At 42.5% G+C, this 23990-nt stretch overlaps 1 protein-coding gene across 1 annotated transcript in view; it reads right to left on the bottom strand.

The window, feature by feature from the left end:
* Nucleotides 1-23990, bottom strand: part of LOC137375707 (protein FAM13B-like) — a 214896-nt gene that overhangs the window by 64294 nt on the left and 126612 nt on the right. Inside the window, exon 12 of the mRNA XM_068043092.1 lies at nucleotides 7667-7814. Within this exon, the coding sequence (XP_067899193.1) occupies nucleotides 7667-7814 (148 nt within the window). The remainder of the gene's footprint in view (nucleotides 1-7666; nucleotides 7815-23990) is intronic.

The following is a 23990-nucleotide window of genomic DNA, read 5'->3' as shown; positions in this document are numbered from 1 at the left end:
TGCCCGTCTAAGAGCGAAGGCCGAAGTATGGAAGGTCCTCATCAGGGGACTCCTTTTTGCTGACGGAACACATCCCACACAGAAGAGTGTCCGCAGAGACTCATCGACAGGATTGCAGCTGCCTGCAACAAATTTGGCCTAACCATCGGCCTCAAGAAAACAAACATCATGGGACAGGATGGCAGAAATGCTCCATCCATCAATATTGGTGACCACGCTCTCGAAGTGGTTCAAGAGTTCACCTACCTAGGCTCAACTATCACCAGTAACCTGTCTCTCGATGCAGAAATCAACAAGCGCATGGGTAAGGCGTCCGCTGTTATGTCCAGACTGGCCAAGAGAGTTTGGGAAAATGGCGCACTGACACGGAACACAAAAGTCCGAGTGTATCAAGCCTACGTCCTCAGTACCTTGCTCTACGGCAGCGAGGCCTGGACAACGTATGTCAGCCAAAAGCGACATCTCAATTCATTCCATCTTCGCTGCCTCCGGAGAATCCTTGGCATCAGGTGGCAGGACAGCATCTCCAGCGCAAAAGTCCTCGAGGCGGCCTACATCCCCAGCATATAAACCCTACTGAGCCAGGGCGCTTGAGATGGCTTGGCCACGTGAGCCGCATGGAAAATGGCAGGTTCAAGGACACATTGTGCAGCGAGCTTGTCACTGGTATTGGACCATCCAGCCATCCATGTCTCGCTTTAAAGACGTCTGCAAATGCGACATGAAGTCCTGTGACATTGATCACAAGTCGTGGGTGTCAGTGGGCAGCCATACAGGCAGGGCGAGTCGAAGAGACTTAGCTGTTGGCAGGAGAAAAAGACAGAAGCGCAAGGGGAGAGCCAACTGTGTAACAGCCCCGACAACCAATTTTAATTTTATCTGCAGCACCTGTGGAACAGTCTGTCACTGTAGAATTGGCCTTTACAGCCACTGCTTCACAAAGCACTGACCACCTCCAGGCGCTTACCCATTGTCTCTCGAGACAAGGAGGCCAAAGAAAAATAGAAAGACTTCATGAGTACTATGTATTGGTGTTTACTAAGTGGATGCTGACAAAATATCAGTGGAAGTGGAGATGGTAGAGGTAATGGATGGGGTAAAAAAAAAAAATCAATAGGCAGGATGTACTGGAAAGGCTAGCTATGCTTAGAGTGGATAAGTCGCCTCATCTGGTTGGCTTACATCGCAGGTTGCCAAGGGAAATGGGGGTGGAGATAGTGGAAGGGCTTGCCATAATCTTTCAAACTTCCCTAGATACGCCAGAAGATTAGAAATTGGCAAATGTGACACCCTGTTCAGGAAAACATGCAAGGACATTCCTAGAAATTACAGGACCGCCAGTTTATCAATGGTGAGTAAGATTTTATAAACAATAATCTGGGAAAAAAAAATCAACAGGCACTTGGAGTGGTTTGAGTCAATTAAGGAGAGCCAGCATGTTTGTAAAAGGCAGATCATGCTCAACTAATCTAATTGAATTTTTTTGACGAAGTAACAGAGAAGGTTGATGAAAGGAATGTAGTGGATATTGGCTATATGGATTTTAAGAAAGCGTTTGACAAAGTACCACAAAAAGCTAGTTAAGAAAATTGAGGCTCATGGAATAGGAGGGTCAGTGTCAGCTTGGATAAAAGAAATTAACTTAAAGACAGAACACAGCGAATCGTGGTAAATTGTCATTTTTCAGACCAGATGATGTTAGACAGTGGTGTTCCCCAAGTGTCAGTGCTTGGATCACTGCTTTTTTTGATTTATATAAATGACTTGGATATTGGAATAGAGAAAACTTTCAAAATTTGTCAGTACCTATCTTGAAGGTGTGACCAACAGCAAGGACGACTCCAATCGAGTGCTACAGAGCACAGATAGGCTAGTAGAATAGGCAAATGGAATTTAAAACAGAGAAGTGTGAGGTGATACATTGTGGCAGGAGGGACAGGGAGAGGCAATATACACTTAATGGCATATTTCCAAACAGTGTACAGAGACAGAGGGACCTGGAGGTTTGTGGCTGGACATATTGAGAGATTAGTTAGCAAAGCATATGGAACCTTGGGCTTCATAAAGAGAGGTATTGAGTACAAAATCAGGGAGATGATGCTGAACCTGTATAAAGCTGTTCGACCACAAATAGAATATTGCATCTAGTTCTGGTCACCATGCTTTAGGAAGGATGTGAAGGTTCTTGAGAGGGTGCAGAGGAGATTTATCAGAATGGTTCAGGAGATGAGGGATTTTCGCAGCAAGGTTGGAGAAGCTGGGGTTGTTGTCCTTGGAGCAAAGAAGCTAATATACAGGTGTACAAGATTATGACAGATTTAGATAAGGTGGTAGACAAAGAAAAGCTGTTTCCACTAGCTGATGGTACAAGGACTAGCGGACATAGTTTGAAGTTTTGGACAAAAGATACAAGGGGATGTTAGAAAGAACTTTTTTTTTTAAATATAGTGAGCACTGATGACCTGGAACTCGCTGCCTACAAGGGTAGTAGAGTCGGAGACCATCAATAATTCCAAAAGGAAATCGGACAGGCACTTAAGGGAAATAATGTTGCTGGAATATGGGAATACAGCAGGGAAATGGGGCTGACTAGATTGCTCTACAGAGAACCAGCACAGACTCGATAGCCTTAAACTTTCTTCTGTACTGCAAAGACTCTGACTGTGCAGTGGCTACTCCTATCAATACTGTCCAGGACAGGGGCATCTGTGACAGGTTGACTGGTGAGGAAGAGTTCAAGTAGGGTTTTCCCTTATGTTGGTTCTCTCAACACCTGCTACAAGCCAAGTTTGGCAGCTATGTCCTTTAAGACTCAGCCAGCTGTGTCAGGAGTATTTGCTTTACTGATTTGCTCAGAATAATCAAAGGTTATTGTGGAAAATAAAAGCTCATGGTGTAGGGAGTAACATATTGGCATGGATAGAAGATTGGCTAGCTAACAGGAAACAGTAGGCATAAATGGGTCATTTTCTGGTTGGCAAGATGTAACAAGTGGTGCGCCACAGGGATCAGTGCTGGGACCTCAACTTTATACAATTTATATAAATGGCGTGGATGAAGGGACTGAAGTATGGTTGCTAAATTTGCTGATGACACAAAGATAGGTATGAAAGTAGGTAGTGAAGAGGGCATAAGGATGCTACAAAGGGATATAAGTATTCAAAATCATGAGGGGTCTGGACAAATTAGATAGAGAGAAACTGTTCCCACTCGTGAAAGGATCGAGAACAAGAGGACACAGACTGAAAGTATTTGGTAAGAGAAGCAAAAGTAACATGAGGAAAAACTTTTTCATGCAGCAAGTGGTTAAGGTCTGGAGAGTGCTGCTTGAGAACATGGTGGAGGCAGGTTCAATTGAAGCACTCAAAAGAGAATTAGACAGTTATATGAAAAGGAAGAATGTGCAGGATTAGAGTAAGAAGGCAGGGGAATGGAACTGAGGGAGTTGCTCTTCCAAAGGGCTGGTGCAGACATGATGGGCCTAATGGCCTCCGTCTGCACTGAAACAATTCTGAGAGATAGGTTAAGTGAATGGGCAAAGATCTGGCAAATGGAGTATAATGTCAGAAAATGTGAAATTGTCCATTTTGGCAGGAAGAATAAAAGAAAGCATACTATCTAGATGGCGAGAGACTGCAGAGTTCTGAGACGCAGAGGGATCTGGGTGCCCTAGTGCATGAATCTCAAAAGGTTAGCATTTGGGTACAGTATGTAATTAGGAAAGCTAATAGAATGTCATCATTTGTGAGGGGAATTGAATACAAAAGTAATGAGGTTATGCTTCAGCTATACAGGACATTGGTGAGATCACATTTGGAGTACTGTGTACAGCACTGGTTTCCTTATTTAAGGAAGAATGTAAATGCATTGGAAGCAGTTCAGAGAAGTTTGACTAGACTCATAGCTGGAATGAGCGGGTTGTCTTATGAGGAAATTTTGGACAGGCTAGGCTTGTATCTGCTGGAGTTTAGAAGAGTGAGAGGCGACTTGATTGAAGCATATAAAATCCTGAGGAACCTTGACAGGGTGGATGTGGAAAGGATGTTTCCCCTTGTGGGAGAATCTAGAACTAGGGGTCATTGTTTAAAAACAAGGGGTCACCCACTTAAGACAGAGATAATGAGAATTTTTTTCTCAGAGGGTCGTGAGTCTTTGGAACCCTCTTCCTCAAAAGGCAGTGGAAGCAGAGTCTTAAAATATTTTTAAGGCAGAGGTAGAAAGATCCTTGATAAGAAAGGGGGTGAAAGGTTATCGGGGATAGGCAAGAATGTGGAGTCAAGGTTACAATCAGATCAGCCAAGATCTTATTGAATGCCGGAGCAGGCTCGAGGGGCCAAGTGGCCTACTCCTGCTCCTAATTCATTTGTTCATATTTTAAGAATGCTCCAGATTTCTTGTAAGCATGGAACTAAATCATATTTGTTAACAAATCAACACTTTCCCTTAAGACAGTCTCTTCAATAACTAAAAACAAATTGCATTTATATACTACCTTCTGTCAAACACCTCAAAACAATTCATACAATTAATTACCTTTCGGAGTGAGTTAGTCATGTGGGCAAACCTCAACCATTTTGCACCAGTAATGTCACAGAAAGAACAGAAGAAATAGCAGGAGTAGGTCATATTTCTCCTAGAGTTGGCTCCACCATTCGATAAGATCACAGCTGAACCTTTACATCAACTTTGCTTTCCTGCCCAATCCCCATATCCCTTGGGGTCCAAAAACCTCAAGTGAGCATCCACAGCCCATCTCATTGAAGTCCTATATAATTTCAGCAAGGCTTCCTTACTCTTATACTCTAAACACCTTTCAATAAAGGCTAACGTACTACTTGCCTTCCTAATTGCTTGCTGTACATGCATGTTATCTTTGTACATGAATTACAAAGTTACCACATCCCTCTGACTCCCAATATTTAACAGCATCTCACTTTTTAAAAAATATTCTGTTTTTACATTCTTCTTACCAAAGTGGACAATTTCCCACATTATACTCCATCTGCCACCTTCTTGGCCAATCACTCAACCCATCTATATTCCCTTTACAGTCTCTGCATCCTCTTCACAGATTACCTTCCCTCCTGGCTTTGAACATTAACTTGGTCCCCTCATGTAAGTCATTGATTATAGATGATTAATAGCTGAGGCCCAAGCACCAATCCTCACAGGACTCCAACCAGTTACACAGAGTCATCCTAAAAATGACCTACCTATTCCTACCGTGTTCTCTCGGTTAACCAATCTTCATTCCATGCTAATATATTACTGCCAATCCCTAACTTTATGTAACAACCTGTTGTGTGACACCTGTTGAGTGCCTCTGAAAACCTAAACATACTACATTCACAGGTTCCCCTTATCAACCATGCCAGTTACAATTTCAAAAAACTCAATATATTTATCAAACACAAGTTTCCTTTCATTAAACTGTGCTGACTCTGCCTAAAACCACTAGTTAATTGAATTTTTGGTGACATTGATTGTGGGAGGTATGTTGGTTAGGACATCTGAAGAACTCCTTGCTCTTCAAATAGTACCATGGGATGTTTAAGGCCTATCTGAACTATCAGAACAGGCAACTGACACTTCAGCAGCCAAAATACTCAACTGTTTTCCTAATGATTCAACAGTAAAACTGCATGTACAATATGCTCCAATGGAATTAATTGGTCTAAGCACCTTTTCATCAGATGACAAATTTGCCAATTTCTTTTTGCCCTAAACTAGAAATTCATAAAACTCTGACTCAAGAAAAGGCAGCAGCATTTGGAATTGATCTTTGTGATTTTAATACTTAACCTCAGTTGCATAATTTTTGCAAAAAAATTATTTGTAATTTGGGAGCAGTGAAACCCATTTTCCTCTCCTCTGGCCTGTAACACTTAAAACAAACTTTGATGTTGATAACACACAGCAATGTAACATATAACACAATATGAAAGGGAATGTTTTAAAAAACTCATGAAAAGGGCAACTAATTTTAGATTTGAAACTCATATGACCAACCTTGCTTGGTACACTGCAGAAAATCATTTCACTCAAGTAGTTTTTGCACTCAAAACTGTAAGAAATATTAACTTTTGGAAATAGGAACTTTTCCTACTTCTGCATCAACATTAAGCACTCCCAAGTCAGGTACAGCATGGATTAGATTCAAATCAAGCCCCACTCTGCCTGAGTGTGCCTTAATACCAACAGCAGAAGATCATCATGGCTGGCTCAGCACCACATTTTCAACGTCAACCACCCTAATGGCCTGAAAGAAATTGTCAATTTAGTGCCAAGTATGCAGCCACTTTGGCTGGGGACCCCATGTTTATTAGGAACTGGTTTGAAATTGCCCAAACTTATTTCATACATCCTGTTACAGCGAGGTAATTATTGGCACTTTACCTCTGGCATCAACCATCTCAGAATGACTGCATGAAAGTCGCATCTGATTGCTGGCTGGATGTATATTACATGAAATTAGTTTAGGCAATCTTAATCCAGTTTCTCATGGCATGGACTGCAGCAATATACTGCTCTCTCCTGCACTAAATTGGCTCAGGAGAGGCTTTTGTGAGAAAGAGAGGAAACATTAGTATAATATTAGAAGATTCTATGTGGTTGGGGTAGTGTGAAATTTGGGATACTTAACTATCTATCTCAACACTTCAACTGAGAATGCTCCATTTGAACACTGAAGCATGAAATACAGTGTGTTCATTTCAGGATCTGTAACATTTTGACAAGTATAGTAAAGTTGATATTGATTATACTGTGAAGGCTATAACTTCTGAACAATGCTCCCTTCATTTGTAGAAGTTATTTCAGAGCATAATTATGTCCAAAATTTTCATTTTCTGCATTATTATTGAAGTCTGCAAATCTTCATGAATTCATCAGGATTGTGGTGTCAATAATTGTTTTAATATTTATTAAACCAGTAAAATACAAATGTATAGTGTACATGTAAATCATTAAAAATATATAATATCACAAAATTCAATGACCAAACTATACAGAAACATTTACTAGTTTCAATGGTGTAGTTAGTTTCCTGGTAAATTATTTTAACACTTTAAAAACTTATAAAAAGGTGCCTATTAGTACCCTTGCACATAAAGATAAAGCTTATTTTTAAAGAGACTCTTTGATGGTCCACAAATAGGCGCAGTCAGTACAATTTCGCTACAGTAATTAATTGACTCTAGGCATGGCTAATTTTGGGGCGGGGCTGACTTCCAGCACAAGTTTTTTTTTAAATCAGCCCACCAGAACACCTAAATTCGATTTGCACTGGATGCAATCTGTGCTTGAAATTCCTTAATCTTATGCACTGGTTTGGTCAATTTATTTTGTGCCAATCAATCTAGCAGAAACTCTACTTGAAAATTTCTGTTTCAGGACCAGAAGGCCAAAAATTAGTTAGAATTTGAATTTAGGATTTCATCACTGACACTTGCTATGTCTAAAGATTGAAGCAGAATCTCTTCTGAGGCTTTGATGTATCAGAGTGCTTCCAACCCATAACCTTATATTGCACAACACAAAGTTAGTCACTTGGCATATTAGAAAACTTCAATAAACATGATCTGCATAAGCAAGCACCCACCAGCTTTTTGAAAAAAATTTCATGCACTGTGCACTTCAGAAAAAGTAACATAAATGCTGCATTTACCTTCCCAGACACCCGTCTCAGTCACCCTCTTCAGATCAAGGTGAGCAATTTCTGGTCGCACTCTATTATCCTGACTAGAAACTTCTTGACTTTTTGGCACATCAGACTCTTTATTAGCATTCAAATCATAAATTTCAGTAGATGAATTCTAAAAGACAGATGGGGAAAACAGAAAAGGTTTGTTCATTTTGTCATCTGTAATCAATTAGTTCCAGTTCTTTGCCAGTCCAAATGAATGCATTTTTCTAGGAAAACACATTAAGAGGAAGAATGTAAGAGTGTAGCAGATTTGCACTTAAAACATCAAATGTACCTCTAATATCTAGTTTTGAGTATCCATTGAAGCTTTCACTTAATTTGAAGAAACAGCTAGACTTCAAATGGTTAAAATTGTCAGTGTAGCAAAATCTGATTTTCCCAACCAAATTTATATTTACTTTGCGCTGACAATTGGCCTAAACAAACAGTTGAAAGATTTTTGAATACTTTTATAATGCTTTGTTTCCTCATCGCTTCATCATTTACTCACCTTCAGCTATAGCAACCTTCATTCATTGAAAGAGGCCATTACTCCACATTAGCTTTTTTAAGAAAAGAGAAATTAAAAGTAGCACCTGTCTAAGGCATTATGTTTTGCTTCATACAAGATCCTGAGGGGTCTAGACGGGGTGGATGTGGAAAGGATGTTTCCTCTTGAGAGAATTTAGAACTAGGGGTCACAGTTTAAAAATAAGGGGTCAGTCATTTAAAACAGAGATGAGGAGAAATTTTTGCTCTGAGGATTAAGTGTCTTTGGAACTCTCTTCCTTAGAAGGCAGTGGGAGCAGAGTCTTTGAATATCTTTAAGGCAGAGGTAGATTCTTGATAAGCAAGGGGGTGAAAGGTTATTGGGGGTAACCAGGAATCTGGAGTTGAGGTTACAAATCAGATCAGCCATGATTTTACTGAATGCCAGAGCAGGTTCAAGGGGCCAAGTGGCCTACTCCTGCTCCTAGTTTGTATGTCCATAGTTAATTTGCCTCTACTTTCACTGCAATAGAGTTAAGAACTCACAGTCGCTCCTTTGCTGAGCCTATCACTTACAGGTTTGATTTGTAAACTTGAAGTTTACAAACAACTAAAACAGAAGACCTGTTTTGTGAAAAAAAAAGATCAACTTTTCCATTGAGGATTACATCAAGCAGAGGTAAACAGACTTCAATTCATAAAAACAAAATCAATGAATGTTGATTTTACATTCATCATAATTGTAGAACAGAAGACAAGACAAACGGTTCTTTCCCAAGATCTTGACAAGAGTCTGTGGAAAATATTGAGCCAAAAAGGCCAGTTTCCTCCAACAGAACTAACAATTTGTTAAGATCGGCCACTCAAGTCAAAGCCCCCATTCAAAATATACAATTTGGATTGTGATGGGAGAAGCGCAGTTGATTTGATCCTCTACCCCCACAGGTCGCCTAGCATATCATTTTAAACTTTTCAAATTAAAGAAAGACCCAGCCAAATTGTACCATCTATTAACCCCCAAATGAGGCTAACCAAACCAGGTGTCTTTAGATCAACAAATTAATTGTTTAATTAGAAAAACTAAGCTCTTAAAATACAAAGATATAAACAACATTTAAACTAGAAACATTAATATCCTTGCATATTTACATTCCTGCCGAACTGAAATCTTCCAATGTGGAATAGTCCAAGGTTGCTTGAAGTCCTCGCAGCCGTCCGATGGGGGGACAAAAAGGTTATTCAACAGTAGGATAGTCAGTGGTCTAGTTCAGAGGTTGAAATGATGCTCGTCATCCAGTGCTGAATTCAACAATTACAGTTCAGTAGTTAAAGGAATTGGTTGTTTTCTTTTAAGAAATTAATCTGGCTAGACATCAGAATTCTGAGAGTATAATAAATAAGCTTTAAATAAACAGAGAGCCCTCATTTCTTTCAGTGCATGCTGGTCCAGCTGTAGGTCTGTGTCTCCAAAGCCAGTTCCAACTAAAAAGCCAGTTCAAAAGATAATTGCAAAATTATATATCCGGTCCTTGGTCTCTGAATGGCTGTTGCCAAATAACCAGGATGCATTCTTTGAAGCTGGTTGGTTCCCTCGCCGTATGGTTGTATCCAACGGCAACCCACTGGGGCGCCACAGTGGCGCAGTGGTTAGCACCGCAGCCTCACAGCTCCAGCGACGTGGGTTCAGTTCTGGGTCCTGCCTGTGCGGAGTTTGCAAGTTCGCCCTGTGACCGTGTGGGTTTCCGCCGGGTGCTCCAGTTTCCTCCCACAACCAATGACTTGCAGGTTGATAGCTAAATTGGCCATTGTAAATTGCCCCTAGTGTAGGTAAGTGGTAGAAGAATGGTGAGGATGTGGTAGGGATTATGGGATTAATGTAGGATTAGTATAAATGGGTGGTTGTTGGTCGGCACAGACTCGGTGGGCCGAAGGGCCTGTTTCAGTGCTGTATCTCTAAATAAATAAATAAAATGCACTCTCTAAGTCTTGAAGCTTGCTGGTTCTTAAAGCAGTACGGTTCCTTTTCCAGTCTTAAAGGTACATCGCATTCTTCCCGGAAAAAACTACAGGATCGTAACAAAATGAATTATTGAAATGGAAGAGTGATCAAAAGGAGAATTCACAGAAGCTTCAGAAAAGATAGCTTTGGCAAAGTACAAGAACAGCCGCTAGGAGAAGCATCAGTGCAACTTTACTCAGCAGCTCCAACAGTGGATTCACCTAGATCACAAGCAAAGACAAAACTGGCTGTGGATGCCTTAATCTGATGAAAATTGTACGTATGATAGGCAAAATGCCAGCGTGTAGCAGACAACCACAGATCGGATAGAAGGGAAAGTGAGGGATGCAGTATCATAAGCATCAAGAACAGTAGCAGTTGGACCAGGTAAAAAACAACCAATCGTCAAGATTACCCCAGATGACCAATTCACTGACCTAGTCATTCAGCTTATTAGCTGAGAGATTCAGAGGCTGATTGAGTTCAATCTTTTTTTTTTATTAGTCAAAATAGAAAAGGTTCAGCATCACTGAATGATGAGTAGAACCACTGCCGATGGCAATTTTTGAAGTCACAAAGGATCAAATCAGTGCGTCTAAGCAGTAGCACACTTATCCATGTCAGAAGTTGTGGGTTCAAGGCTCATTCCAGGATTTGAAACAAACATCTCAGTGCAGTGCTGAGGGAGTGCTGCATTGTCAGAGATGCCATCTTTTAGACGAGATGTTGAACAGAGGCAAATCTGCCTATTCAAGTGGATGTCAGAGATTCCATGGTTCTAATTGAAAGGGGAATTTTGCTCACGTCCAAACGAATATTCCTCTCAGACACCAACAAAAAAATAGATTAACTGGTCAATCATCATATTTGTTGTTTGAGGGACCCTACTATGTGCAAAACTGACTGCTGCATTTTGCCTGCATTCAAAATGGCTGAACTTCAAAAAGTAATTCATTGGATGTCAAGAGCTTTAGGGGCTTCTGCATATGAGAAGGTGCCACAATAGTGGCCTGAGCAGTGAAAATAATATATTTGAATTTGTGTGACAACAACATTAAATCTCCAGCTGCATGAAACCTTTAAAGAGCTATTGAAACAGCAAAAAGAGCAGTGAGGTAGGGGAGATATACTCAGTCATTTGAAGTCAGGGGATTCAAGGGACTCCACTAAGAAGCAATGTGCAAGAACAAATGAGAACATACTTCCTCTGGGTCCAAAGTTAGAATATGAAGTGAGGCTGATATTGAAAGGAAAGCAGTAAATAAGCAAAATGACTGAAGTTGGAGTTATGAACAAAATGCAGCACAAGATAACACAAGTAGCAGTAAAAGGGATAGAATCAGACACTGCTTTTTTTGCTGCCGGCCAATCAGTGGGCCAGCAGTTCTTAGTCCCAGCAGCGCCACAGGGTGCGGCGGGACTGCTGGGACTGTAGCCCAGCCGAAGACATGGAGCTGGGAGTCCAGGTAAATTTTAGTTGCCGCGACAGGGGGGTAAATCGGTCGGACCCCAGTGAACTAAGGGTGCTCGGGTTGGGGGGGGGGGGGGGGGGGGGGGGGGGGAAAGAGAGAGAAAGAGAAGGGGGCGTGTTGGGTGCGGTCGGGGTAGCGGAGCGGCCCTGCATCGGGCACCCTGTGCCTGAACACGGCCCATCCCTGGGGCTATAGGCAGCCACCTGGTATTTCCAGGCGGCTTTTCAGAGTCCTTGGCTGCCCGCTTGCCACGCGTAAAATCTGCGTGGAGCCAGGCGAAGGCCCTTAGGTGGCCATTAGTAAATTTATTTTTATATATATCGCACTATATTTGAGCGTCATGTGGGGTTGTGAATAATATGTACATTCATAATTACAAACCACACTAATCGATGTATGAACCAGTTTGTATCATGACCTATGGTAAAAATTAGTCCATTTGAATGGCTACAAGCATTTTGTATAATGCAATTTAATTACTCTATGATGTGTATCAAACTTCTGTAGGAATTCACAAATATTTTAATTGAAATTTAAGAAAATATTAAGAACTTAATTTCTCATCTGAATTACTGTAGCACTTCCTCAGTACTGCTCTGGAATGTCAGCGTGGGTTATGTGCTAGATTCCCTGAAGTGGGGCTCAAACCCACTACCTCCTAATCAGAGGGAAGAGTGATACCACTGTGCCTCTGTTAAAGGTGGTATTTCATACAAAACGTTAAACATTCAAATAGAATATTTCACAAAACAATTTATGGACAGGTGGGAAGTGGCGTGGGTGATTCCCACTTTTCATCTCTGAACTGACCACAGATAGTGTTTGAAAGAATAATGTTTTAGTCCCTGTGTTTTAAGGGTCTAATAAATCGACAAATGACAGGTTTTCTCATAGGTTAAAGAAAGATAAATATTTATTTTATACAATCACCGAAAAATGTTTGCGACCAAATCCACTCAACCTCTTGCACACAAACACGAAAAAATAGAGACAGTAGAATAGTACCATGCAGTTAGATCCAAATATGGTGAAAGTTTGTTACTGTAAGAAAACCTTTTGAAGCTTTTCGGGAGGAAATCTTTCAACGGTGTAGGCCTGAACGTTCTGTATCTTGAAAAGGATGAAGTGTTGCAGGCTCCTTGTAGTTAAGCCTCTATCTGAAGTTGAGGATGGAAATCCTGGCTCACTTTCGCATGTGGGGGAGTTCCAAAGTCACCTCGCAATTTCTCTACTGCAGTAATTAAAAGGTATTGTCGGCAGGGCTCCTGGCCTAGCTGGAACTGCCTCAGCTGTTCTGGCTGGAAAAGAACATCTCTGGCTGTTCTTCCCGCACCACCCCCCACCACCCTCTCCAGACAGGGGCCTTTTAAGGTAGAAACTTGTCAGGTTGGGGTGATGGTCAGGTGACGAAGGGATCTCTCCTCTGGGGTGATTCACACAATGTTCCAGGAAATGGAAACAATTGTTCCACGACAGCGTCTGAATGTGGCCCATTCTGATGAATAGGTGCCACTTCACACCTATTATTTTAGCACTGAACTGCTGACCTGGGGCTGCATTAGAGTGCTAAATTGGGAGTTTTGTGACTGCGGGAGTTCGGTGAGAAGGGAACGAGGAGCCCCTTTCATTTCCTACCTGTCCTCAAAGAGCTTGAGGGGAGCCAAGAGTTTCCAAAGAGCACAGCTGACTGGTGAGTAAGTCCTGGTGAGTATTTTTCAAACGAAATTGAATTGTCAGTCATTGTTTTAGCAAGACTTAATTGATTTTTTTTTATTATAATAGTCTTCTAAAGTTTTAAATTTAAAGGGTTTAGTCATGGCAGGAGAGCTTAAAGCCGTGGTTTGCTCCTCTTGCTGCATGTGGGAATCCGGGAACATTTCCAGTCCCCGGGACCAGCATGTGTGCAGGAAGTGTGTCCAGCTGCAGCTCCTGGAAGCTCGGGTTTCAGAGCTGCAATGGCGGCTGGAAACACTGGAGCATCCGTGAGTCTGAGAGCATCGTGGATGGCACGTTTAGAGAGGTGATCACACCGCAGCTCAAGGGACTTGAGGAAGGAAGGAATGGGTGACCACCAGGCAGTCCAAGAGAAACAGGCAGGTAGTTCAGGAGTCCCCTGGGGTCCCACTTGCAAATCTGTATTCCATTTTGGAGCCTGATGAGGCTGGTTCCTCCAGGGAGTGCGGACAGAGCCAAGCTTCTGGCACCAGAAACAGCCTGGCTGCACAGGAAGGGGGAAAGAGAGGAACAGCAATAGTAATAGGGGATTCTATAGTTAGAGGAACAGGTAGGCACTACTGTGGCCGTCAACGTGACTCCAGGATGGTGTGTTGCCTCCCTGGTGCCAGGGTCCGGGATGTCACTGAATGGCTGCAGGGCATCCTGAAGGGGGGGGGGGGGTGGTGATAAGGCAGAGGTCATGGTAGATGTTGGTACCAATGACATAGGTAGAAAGAGGGATGAGGTCTTGCATATTCAGGGATTTAGGCAGACTAAAAAGCAGGACCTCTTGGGGTGTAATCTCTGGATTACTCTCAGTGTCACATGCTAGCGAGTATAGAAATAGGAGAATAGCACAGATGAATGCGTGGCTTAAGAGTTGGTGCAGGAGGGAGGGTTTTAGATTCCTGGACCACTGGGACCATTTCTGGGGAAGGTGAGACCTGTACAAGCAGGACGGTCTACATCTGAACCAGAGGGGGACTAACATCCTTGCTGGCGGGTTTGCTAGTGCTGTTGGGAGGAGTTTAAACTAATTTGGCAGGGGGAGGGGATGCAGACTCCTAGCAGAAAAGGGACACAGCTAAACACAGGAAAGCAAACAAGCCAGAGGGAATACAGCTGAAGCAAATTTCAAGGGAGTAAGACCAGGATGGATGGCCTCTACTTTAATGCCAGGAGTATTATGGGTAAAATGGATGAGTTAAGGGCAAGGACTGAGACGTGGAATTGTGATATAGTAGCCATCACGGAGACATGGTTGAGGGAGGGGCAGGATTGGCAGCTCAATATCCCGAGATATAGAATCTTCAGGCGGGACAGAGGAGGGGGTAAAAGAGTAGGGGGCATTGCAATATTAATTAAGGAGTCAGTTACTGCAGTAAGGAGAGATGATATCTTGGAGGGGGCATCAAATGAAGCTTTATGGGTAGAGTTTAGGAATAAAAAAGGGACAGCCACATTGCTAGGTGTTTATTATAGACCCCCAGATAGTCAGCGGGGAATTGAGGAGCAAATATGTACGCAATTCGCAGAGGTGTGTAAAAATAATAATAGGGCAATTATATTAGGTGATTTCAACTTTCCCAACATTAATTGAGATAGTCATCGTGTTAAGGGCTTAGATGGAATGGAGTTCTTAAAATGTATACAGGAGAACTTTTTAGCTCAAAATGTAGAGGATCCAACAAGGGAGGGTGCAGTGCTGGACCCAATTCTGGGGAATGAAGCCAGACAGTGATTGGTGTGTTGGTGGGGGAGCATTTTGGTGATCGCGACCACAACATGGTACAATTTAAGCTGGTTATGGATAAAGAAATAGTCAAGTTGTTTAAAAAAAAGGTTTTGGATTGGGGGAAGAGCAAATTTTAGTAAAATAAGGCAGGATCTGGCCAAGGTAGACTGGAAAGAGTTACTTGGAAAATCTACAGCAGAGCAGTGGGGGGCATTCAAAAAGGAAATGGCAAGGATACAGGCCCAACATGTTCCCTCTAGGGTAATAGGTAGGAACAACAAGCCCAGAGAACCATGGATGACCAGAAACATTCAGGGTACGATGAGAAGGAAAAGAGAGGCTTTTAGCAAATACAAGGAGAGCAAATCAACGGAAGCATTAGTGGAGTACAGAAAGTGTAGGATGGAGCTGAAGAAAGCAAGTAGGAAAGCAAAGAGGGGATATGAGAAAGCTCTGGCTGGTAAAAGTAGGGAAAATCCCAAGATACTCTATTAGATATTATGGGAAGAGGGTAACCAGGGAAAGAGTAGGACCCATTAGGGACCAAGGGGGAAATCTGTGGGTAGAGCCAGAGGACATTGGTCGGGTGTTGAACGAATACTTCACATCTGTCTTCACCCAAGAGAATGAGGATGTAGATATGGAACTCCGAAAGAGAGACTGAGGTTCTTGAGCAAATTGTCATAGGGAGTGACAATTTTTCAAAGTGAAAGGGGAAAAGTTTAGGGGGGATATCCGTGGAAAGTTCTTTACGCAGAGGGTGGTGGGTGCCTGGAACGCGTTGCCAGTGGAGGTGGTAGACGCGGGCACGATAGCGTCTTTTAAGATGTATCTAGACAGATACATGAATGGGCAGGAAGCAAAGAGATACAGACCCTTAGAAAATAGGCGACATGTTTAGATAGAGGATCTGGATCGGTGCAGGCTTGGAGGGCCGAAGGGCCTGTTCCTGTGCTGTAATTTTCTTTGTTCTTTGACAAGGTATTGGAGGTTTTGGCAGGCTTAAAAGTGGACAAATCTCCAGGTCCGGACGATTTGTGTCCCAGGATGCTGTGGGAGGCGAGGGTGGAGATTGCAGGGGCTCTGACCCTAATTTTTAATTCCTCTCTGGCCACAGGGGAGGTTCCAGAGGACTGGAGAACAGCTAATGTGGTCCCACTTTTTTAAGAAAGTTGCAGAGATAAGCCAGGGAACTACAGACCAGTGAGTCTCACGTCAGTGGTAGGGAAATTATTGGAGAAAATTCTGAAGGAGAGAATCTATCTCCACTTGGAGGCGCAAAATTTGATTAGGAATAGTCAGCATGGCTTTGTCAGAGGGAGGTCATGCCTAACAAATTTGATTGAATTTTTTGAGCATGTGACCAGGTGTGTAGATGAGGGTAGTGCAGCTGGTGTAGTTTACATGGATTTCAGCAAAGCCTTTGACAAGGTCCCACATGGGAGACTTATCAATAAAGCAAATGCACATGGGATACAGGGTAACTTGATAGGTGGATTCAAAATTGGCTCAGCTGTAGGAGACAGAGAATGATGACAGACGGCTGTTTTAGTGACTGGAAGCCAGTGTCCAGTGGCGTACCAAAGGGATCTGTGCTGGGTCCCTTATTGTTAGTCATCTATGTAGTTTATATAAATGTCAATGTGGGAGGGGGGGGGGGGGGGAAAAGGGGTAGGATCAGTAACTTCGCAGATGACACAAAGATTGGTCGAGTGGTTAACAGTGAGGTTGAGTGTCTTGGGTTACAGGAAGATATAGACAGGATGGTCAAATGGACAGAAAAGTGGCAGATGGAATTTAACTCTGAAAAGTGCGAGGTGATGCACTTTAGAAGAAGTAATGTGACACAAAAGTGTTCAATGAATGGCCTGACACTGGGAAGTTCCGAGGAACAAAAAGGGACCTTGGCGTGTTTGTCCATAGATCTCTGAAGGCAGAAAGGCAGGTTAATAGGGTGGTGAAAAAGGCATATGGGACACTTGCCTTTATCAATCGAGGCATAGATTACAAAAACAGCGAGGTCATGTTTGATTCGTATAGAACTTTGGTAAGGCCACAGCTGGAGTACTGTGTGCAATTCTGGTCGCCACATTATAGGAATGATGTGATTGCACTGGAGGGGTTGCAGAGATGATTCACCAGGATGGTGTCTGGGATGGAACATTTAAGCTATGAAAAGAGGTTGGATAGGCTTGGGTTGTTTTTGCTGGAGCAGAGAAGACTGAGGGGTGACCTGATCGAGGTGTACAAGATTATGAGGGGCATGGACAGGGTGGATAGGGAGCAGCTGTTCCCCTTAGTTGAAGGGTCAGTTACGAGGGGACACAAGTTTAAGGTGAGGGGCAGGAGGTTTAAGGGGGATTTGAGGAAGAACTTTTTTAACCAGAGGGTGGTGACAGTCAGGAATGCACTGCCTGGGAGGGTGGTAGAGGAGGGTTGCCTCACATCCTTTAAAAAAGTACCTGGATGAGCACTGGGCTTGTCATAACATTCAAGGCTATGGGCCAAGTACTGGCAAATGGGATTAGGTAGACAGGTCAGGTGTCTTTAATGCATCGGTGGAGATTCGATGGGCCTCTTCTGCACTGTATTATTGTGATTCTAGTCTTGGCTGCAGAGTCAGTCTGTCTACAACAGAATTTGTTAACTCCATTCCTGAAGATAGGAGTTGTTTGCATGGAATGGCCTGTTTTACATTTCAATGTGCTGTCAGGAAAACCCTATATGCCAAACGGGAAATATTAATTTCATCGGTTGGAAACTTAATGGGAAATTCCTTCAAGTTAACTTTATGAAAAACTAGCAGCCAAGATGGCAACTGCAATTTACATTTGAAACACTAGGAGATTGAACCAGAGACAAAAAGTCTAACAAAGCCCAGCGAGAACAATGACTTGCTCCAAGTGACTGAATTACCTAGAATGGCCTTATCAGCACGGTGGTCAGGGCCATTCCCACACATTTACTTTGGAAGAGACAACCCCCTCCAAGTGTGGATGTGCACCCTAGGGATGTAGCCCCTTGAATTTCATTAGAAGATTCCAGAAAAAAATTAAAAACAAAGGGGTTGGATAGAACCATGTGACTGCTTACACAGCTCTGAAGAAACTGGAAGTTTTGTCACACAGACAGCAGAGGGCGAGTAACTGAAAAGACAGCAACGAAGCAGGCGGCTCTCTCTCTCTCCCCAGAAAACATCAAGAGAAGACCCGGCTGCAACTGGCAACCTGCCCCACCACCAAGCCTACAGACCGTTACAGCCAGCAACTCGGGGAAGAGAATCAACAACCCATTCTGCCTTCAGGAGCCCTGAGCAAAGCAAGCAAACCATCGTGCATGTAGCACAGCAAGGACTTCAAGACAACAACTTCAGCTGAGGACTACGGGACATACATACTGTATTTAAATTCCATTTATTTCGGACTTTAATCAAACAACCAAATCTGTTTCCCTCTGTAATCTATTTGAGTGTGCATGACTCTCATGTAATGTGTACGTGAATGTGTAGCGTATTTTAAATCGGGTTAGAGTGTTAAGTGGCATAAACACAGCTCTTTCTTGTTTAAACTTAAAATCTGTCTGATTGGTTCTTTGGCAATTACGTTTGAAGAAGAAGGTCAAACAACCACGGAGGTGGTAAGCACAACCACTGTTTTAAAAAAAGAAACCCTGTTGCAGTCAAACGAGAGGAAGGCCGAAAGAGAAGTCAGAGAGCCCTTCCTCACCTGGCCGTAACAGTATTTTCCCCAAAGCTAATTCAGATGTGGATAATGGGTTTCGTCTTCTACAGACGAATATGACAATTGACAATACAGGAGGAGTCACCTGACCTCTACATTTTGTCTGTGGCACAAATGAGTCCATTTTCTTGTGCTTCAGTTCAACAATTGACTTTTATTTCATTATTCCTCCAGCTCATTTCATATTTCCTCACTGTTCCCTTCGCTAGTGTGACAATTTCAAGACCAAAATGAAAATTTTCAGAACGTACTAAATGAAAGTGCATTGCTTTTGTCACAAAAATGTGAAAACATTCTTGAAATCTACCTTTTTTTTTTTAAACTTGATTCCTACTCAACTCAAATGATTAATGCCTTAAAAAACTTGATACTCCCATTGCTCATGTCTCCTATTACATATTTTGTGTCCATCAAGTTCCATATTTAATATTACTGAAGCTTAAGGAGCCAAATGACACTGTAAGGAATAATTAATAAGATGTGGGTGACAGGAAGAACTGGCAGATGGAATTCAATGTCAGTAAATGCAAGGTGATGATTTTTACTGAAAAACTTAATAGCAGTAATTATACTCTGAATGGACGTAGGCTCAGTGCTGTGGAAGAGCAAAGGATACAGATTCACAGAACAATAAAGGCTGAAGAGGCCATAAGAAAAACAAATAGAATTCTAGATATTATCTCAAGTGGTACAGATTATAAAAGCCAAGAAATAATAACGAGCCTGTATAAAACCCTTATAAAGGCCTCAGTTAGTGTACTGTGTGCAGAAATGAGTTCCACTACATAGGAAGGATATTAAAGCTGTGGATAGAAAGTATAATATTGATACACTAAATGCTGCATCGTATGAGAAAATACAGATTAGATGTAAAAATAGGGGTTTTTTTTTTATATAAAAACCAACACTGATTATGGGACAATAGAATAGAATCAATATTGGCGACCACGCTCTGGAAGTGGTTCAAGAGTTCACCTACCTAGGCTCAACTATCACCAGTAACCTGTCTCTAGATGCAGAAATCAACAAGCGCATGGGTAAGGCTTCCACTGCTATGTTCAGACTGGCCAAGAGAGTGTGGGAAAATGGCGCACTGACACGGAACACAAAAGTCCGAGTGTATCAGGCCTGTGTCCTCAGTACCTTGCTCTACGGCAGCGAGGCCTGGACAACGTATGCCAGCCAAGAGCGACGTCTCAATTCATTCCATCTTCGCTGCCTTCGGAGAATACTTGGCATCAGGTGGCAGGACTATATCTCCAACACAGAAGTCCTTGAAGCGGCCAACATCCCCAGCTTATACACACTACTGAGTCAGCGGCGCTTGAGATGGCTTGGCCATGTGAGCCGCATGGAAGATGGCAGGATCCCCAAAGACACATTGTACAGCGAGCTCGCCACTGGTATCAGACCCACCGGCCGTCCATGTCTCCGTTATAAAGACGTCTGCAAACGCGACATGAAATCGTGTGACATTGATCACAAGTCGTGGGAGTCAGTTGCCAGCATTCGCCAGAGCTGGCGGGCAGCCATAAAGACAGGGCTAAATTGTGGCGAGTCGAAGAGACTTAGTAGTTGGCAGGAAAAAAGACAGAGGCGCAAGGGGAGAGCCAACTGTGCAACAGCCCCAACAAACAAATTTCTCTGCAGCACCTGTGGAAGAGCCTGTCACTCCAGAATTGGCCTTTATAGCCACTCCAGGCGCTGCTTCACAAACCACTGACCACCTCCAGGCGCGTATCCATTGTCTCTCGAGATAAGGAGGCCCAAAAGAAAAGAAAGAAGAAGAATAGAAGAGTAGAAAGAAGCAGATTATTTCCAACAAATAAGTAATCAAAATAAAAGCCATATACGCAAGATTAAATGTCAAGAGATTTGGAAGGAGAAACCTCCTCACAAAGAGACTTGAGAGGCTATGGAATTCACTTTCAGGGTTTGTGATTCAGGCAGAAACTATGCCAATATTCAAGATCAAGGCAAGGAATTGGTTAGGAGGTAATAGACAGAGAGTAGGGATAATGGGTATGTACTTAAATTGTCAGGATCTGATTTACTCAGACTGACTAGTGGCATGCTCCAGGGATCAGCTTTTCACTATTTACAAATGACTTGGATGAAGGAATCGACAGTTGTCTATCCCAGTTGCTCAGAACACCAAGTTGGATAGTACAGTCCAGTGTCGATGGGAGCAGAAAGTTGCAAAGGGACAGTGATAGATTAAGTGAATGGACAAAATTGTGACAGACGGAGTTCAATGTGTGAGGTCATCCACTTTGGACTGAAGATAGTGGAACAGAGTATTTTCGAAATGGTGACAAGCTAGTGTCATGCAGACCCCCACCTGCCAAGAATGGGGCATATTAATTTTGTAATACTAACATTGATTTTAAACTGCTGCTGGAGTGAAGAAATGACTTGTTTGTAGATCACCAGGCACTTAGAATGCAAATGTTCTTCCAGCCAAGAGAGTGTGTTTGGAGAGACAAAAGAGTTGGTCACTGATTTAATTAACAGAGATTGGTCTGGGCAATGGTTCCACATCTTATCAGTAAGAGACAGCACTACCCCCGAGTGCTTTGAAATCCACAAACGCAGGAGTGGTTAAGCCAGTTAGTCACATGACTAACCTGCTGGCCAACTGGGAGCTTTGAATTGTGCCACACAGAAAGGAATAGAAGGCAGTTTGCAACTGAAGCTGGAACAAGAAAGCTGCTCTCCTGGCAGCATCTCTCGCTTTCTCCCAAGCACCGGACCCACGGAAGACATGTAAACCTCGAGAGAAAAGACTCCGACATCGAAACAAGTTGAAACGTGAACTGGGCCCCAACGAACTGCAGGACTTACCGGCAAGCAAAGAAGCAAAGACTCCACATTGAACTCAAAGGACTGTAATTATAATCCCGATATTGCCTCAAACTTTTCCCCTTTATTCTCTACTTTTTTGTCTCCATCTGCGTATGCATGCTAGCATGGTTGCACCACATATTCGTAGTTGTTAACTGGATTAGAGTTTAAGATTAATAAACTTCTACCTTTCTTGTTTAAATGTAAGGAAACCTGTCTGAGTTCTTTGGCTTACAATTGGAGCAGTGAACAAGGATTCACTGAGGGGGAGCTAAAAATACAATGTTTCTAAAATTAAACCCGGTTACGGTTAAACCGGGAAAAGGCAGAGCGGGAACCCCTAGACCCCTTCTCACCTGGTCGTAACATTAGAAACTATGGATGAGAAGAGAGCGTTAGGGATCGAAGTACAGAAAACAAAAAGCTAGTGGACAGGTACAAAAAAAATTAAATGGAACGTTGGCCTTTATCTCAAGGGGACTGGAATACAAAGGAGTGGAAGTTATGTTACATAAAGCTCTGTTTAGACCCCATTTAGGAGCAATGCAGTCAGTTATGGGCACTGCATAACAGGAAGGATATACTGGGTACAGTGCAGATTCACCAGAATGATATATGGGCTCAAAAAAAAAATAATCGAATTATGAGGGTAGGCTGCATAGACTCGGCTTAATTTCCCTTGCGTATAGAAGATTAAGAAGTGATTGGACTGAAGTATTTAAAAATGATTAAATGAGTTGGTAAGGTAGATAGAAACAATTTCCTCTGGAGGGGAAATTTAGAACAAGGGGGCAAACCTCAACATTCGACCTAGGCCTTTAAGGGGTGATATCAGGAAGTACTTCTTCACAGAAAAAAGGTAGAGGACATCTGCAACTCTCTCCCACAAAAAGCAGTTGGACTAAGTCAACTGAAAATTTCAAAACTGAGATTGATAGATTTTTGTTATGCAGGGCTATTAGGGGTTACGGAACCAAGGTGGGCAGATGGAGTTAAGATATAGATCAGCCATGATCTAACTGAATGGCAGAACGGGCCAGAGGGGCTAAATGGCCTACTCCTGTTCTTATGGTCCAGACTGCATAGATGGATGAAGGAAAAGGAGTTGGAGGAATATAGGAACAGGGTGGGTAAATATGATTAGAACCATTTGCTCGCATGGATGCTGACACAGATGGGCTTGACCAAATGGCCTACTTCTATGTTACATCTATAAGTTCAAGTAACTTCATTTTCTGAGCTACTTTTACTCCAATAGTGTTCACAGTTTTATTTGGCCTTGTTTCCATAGTCTGAAAAAATGATTTTTTTGCTTCTCCCCCATGTAAAGCAGACATGTACTTCAATTTTGTAATACTAGTCATGCTCTTATTCTGCAGCTTAATATCTTTAGCATTGTCCTCATCATACGATTCTTTGGAAGCAGCCTCATTATTTTTCTTCCAAAATTTCTTGAAATTTCATTTACTGATCACCTCATAGGTTTCCCCCTGTAAGAACAGAAGAAATAGGAGCAAGAATAGGCCCGTTGAGCCTGTGTCAGTGAGATAATGGCTAATCATCTACCTCAACTCCACCTTCCGTCACTATCCCCATATCCCTGAATTCCCATAGTACCCAAAAATCTATCAATCTCTGTCTTGAACATACTCCACAGGTAAGCATCCACAACCTTCCACAGCCATCTAGGGTAGAATTACAAAGATTTACAACCCTCTGAGGAAATTTCTCATCAGTCCTAAATGGCTGACCCCTTATTGAGACTGTGACCCCTAGTTCTAGAATCCCCAGCGAGGGGAAACAACTTCCCAGCATCGGTCAGCATTTTCCCAGCGTTTGTCTCTTTTTCCATATTGACCTTCATTGCTGTTTCTCGCCTGGTGTTTGATCAGCTTATCTACCTGCTACATCTCTAACTCTTTCCAGTTCCGATGAAAGGTCATCAAACTCAAACATTAGCTCTGTGTCGCTCCACAGATGCTGCCAAACCTGCTGAGTACTTCCAACATTTACTGTTGTTATTCCTAGCTGTCAAGTACCTCAAGAATTCTATATTTTTCAATGAAATCACCTTTTATTCTTCTAAATTCTAGGGAACATATACCTAGTCCACTCAATCTCTACTCCAGGAATCAGTCTCGTAAACCTTCATTGCACTCCCTCTAAGGCAAGTATATCTTTCCTTCTGACCCAAAATTCTGTATAATTGTGGTAACACTTCTTTACTCTTACACTCCAATTCCTTCATAATAAAGGCCAACATACTATTTGGCGTTCAATGACATTACCATTGCTGAATCCCCCATCATCA

Source organism: Heterodontus francisci, chromosome 12 (genome assembly GCF_036365525.1).
Source record: "Heterodontus francisci isolate sHetFra1 chromosome 12, sHetFra1.hap1, whole genome shotgun sequence".
Taxonomy (NCBI): Eukaryota; Metazoa; Chordata; class Chondrichthyes; order Heterodontiformes; family Heterodontidae; genus Heterodontus; species Heterodontus francisci.
Note: the sequence above shows the minus strand (reverse complement) of the source record. Positions and strands in the feature narration are given on the sequence as shown.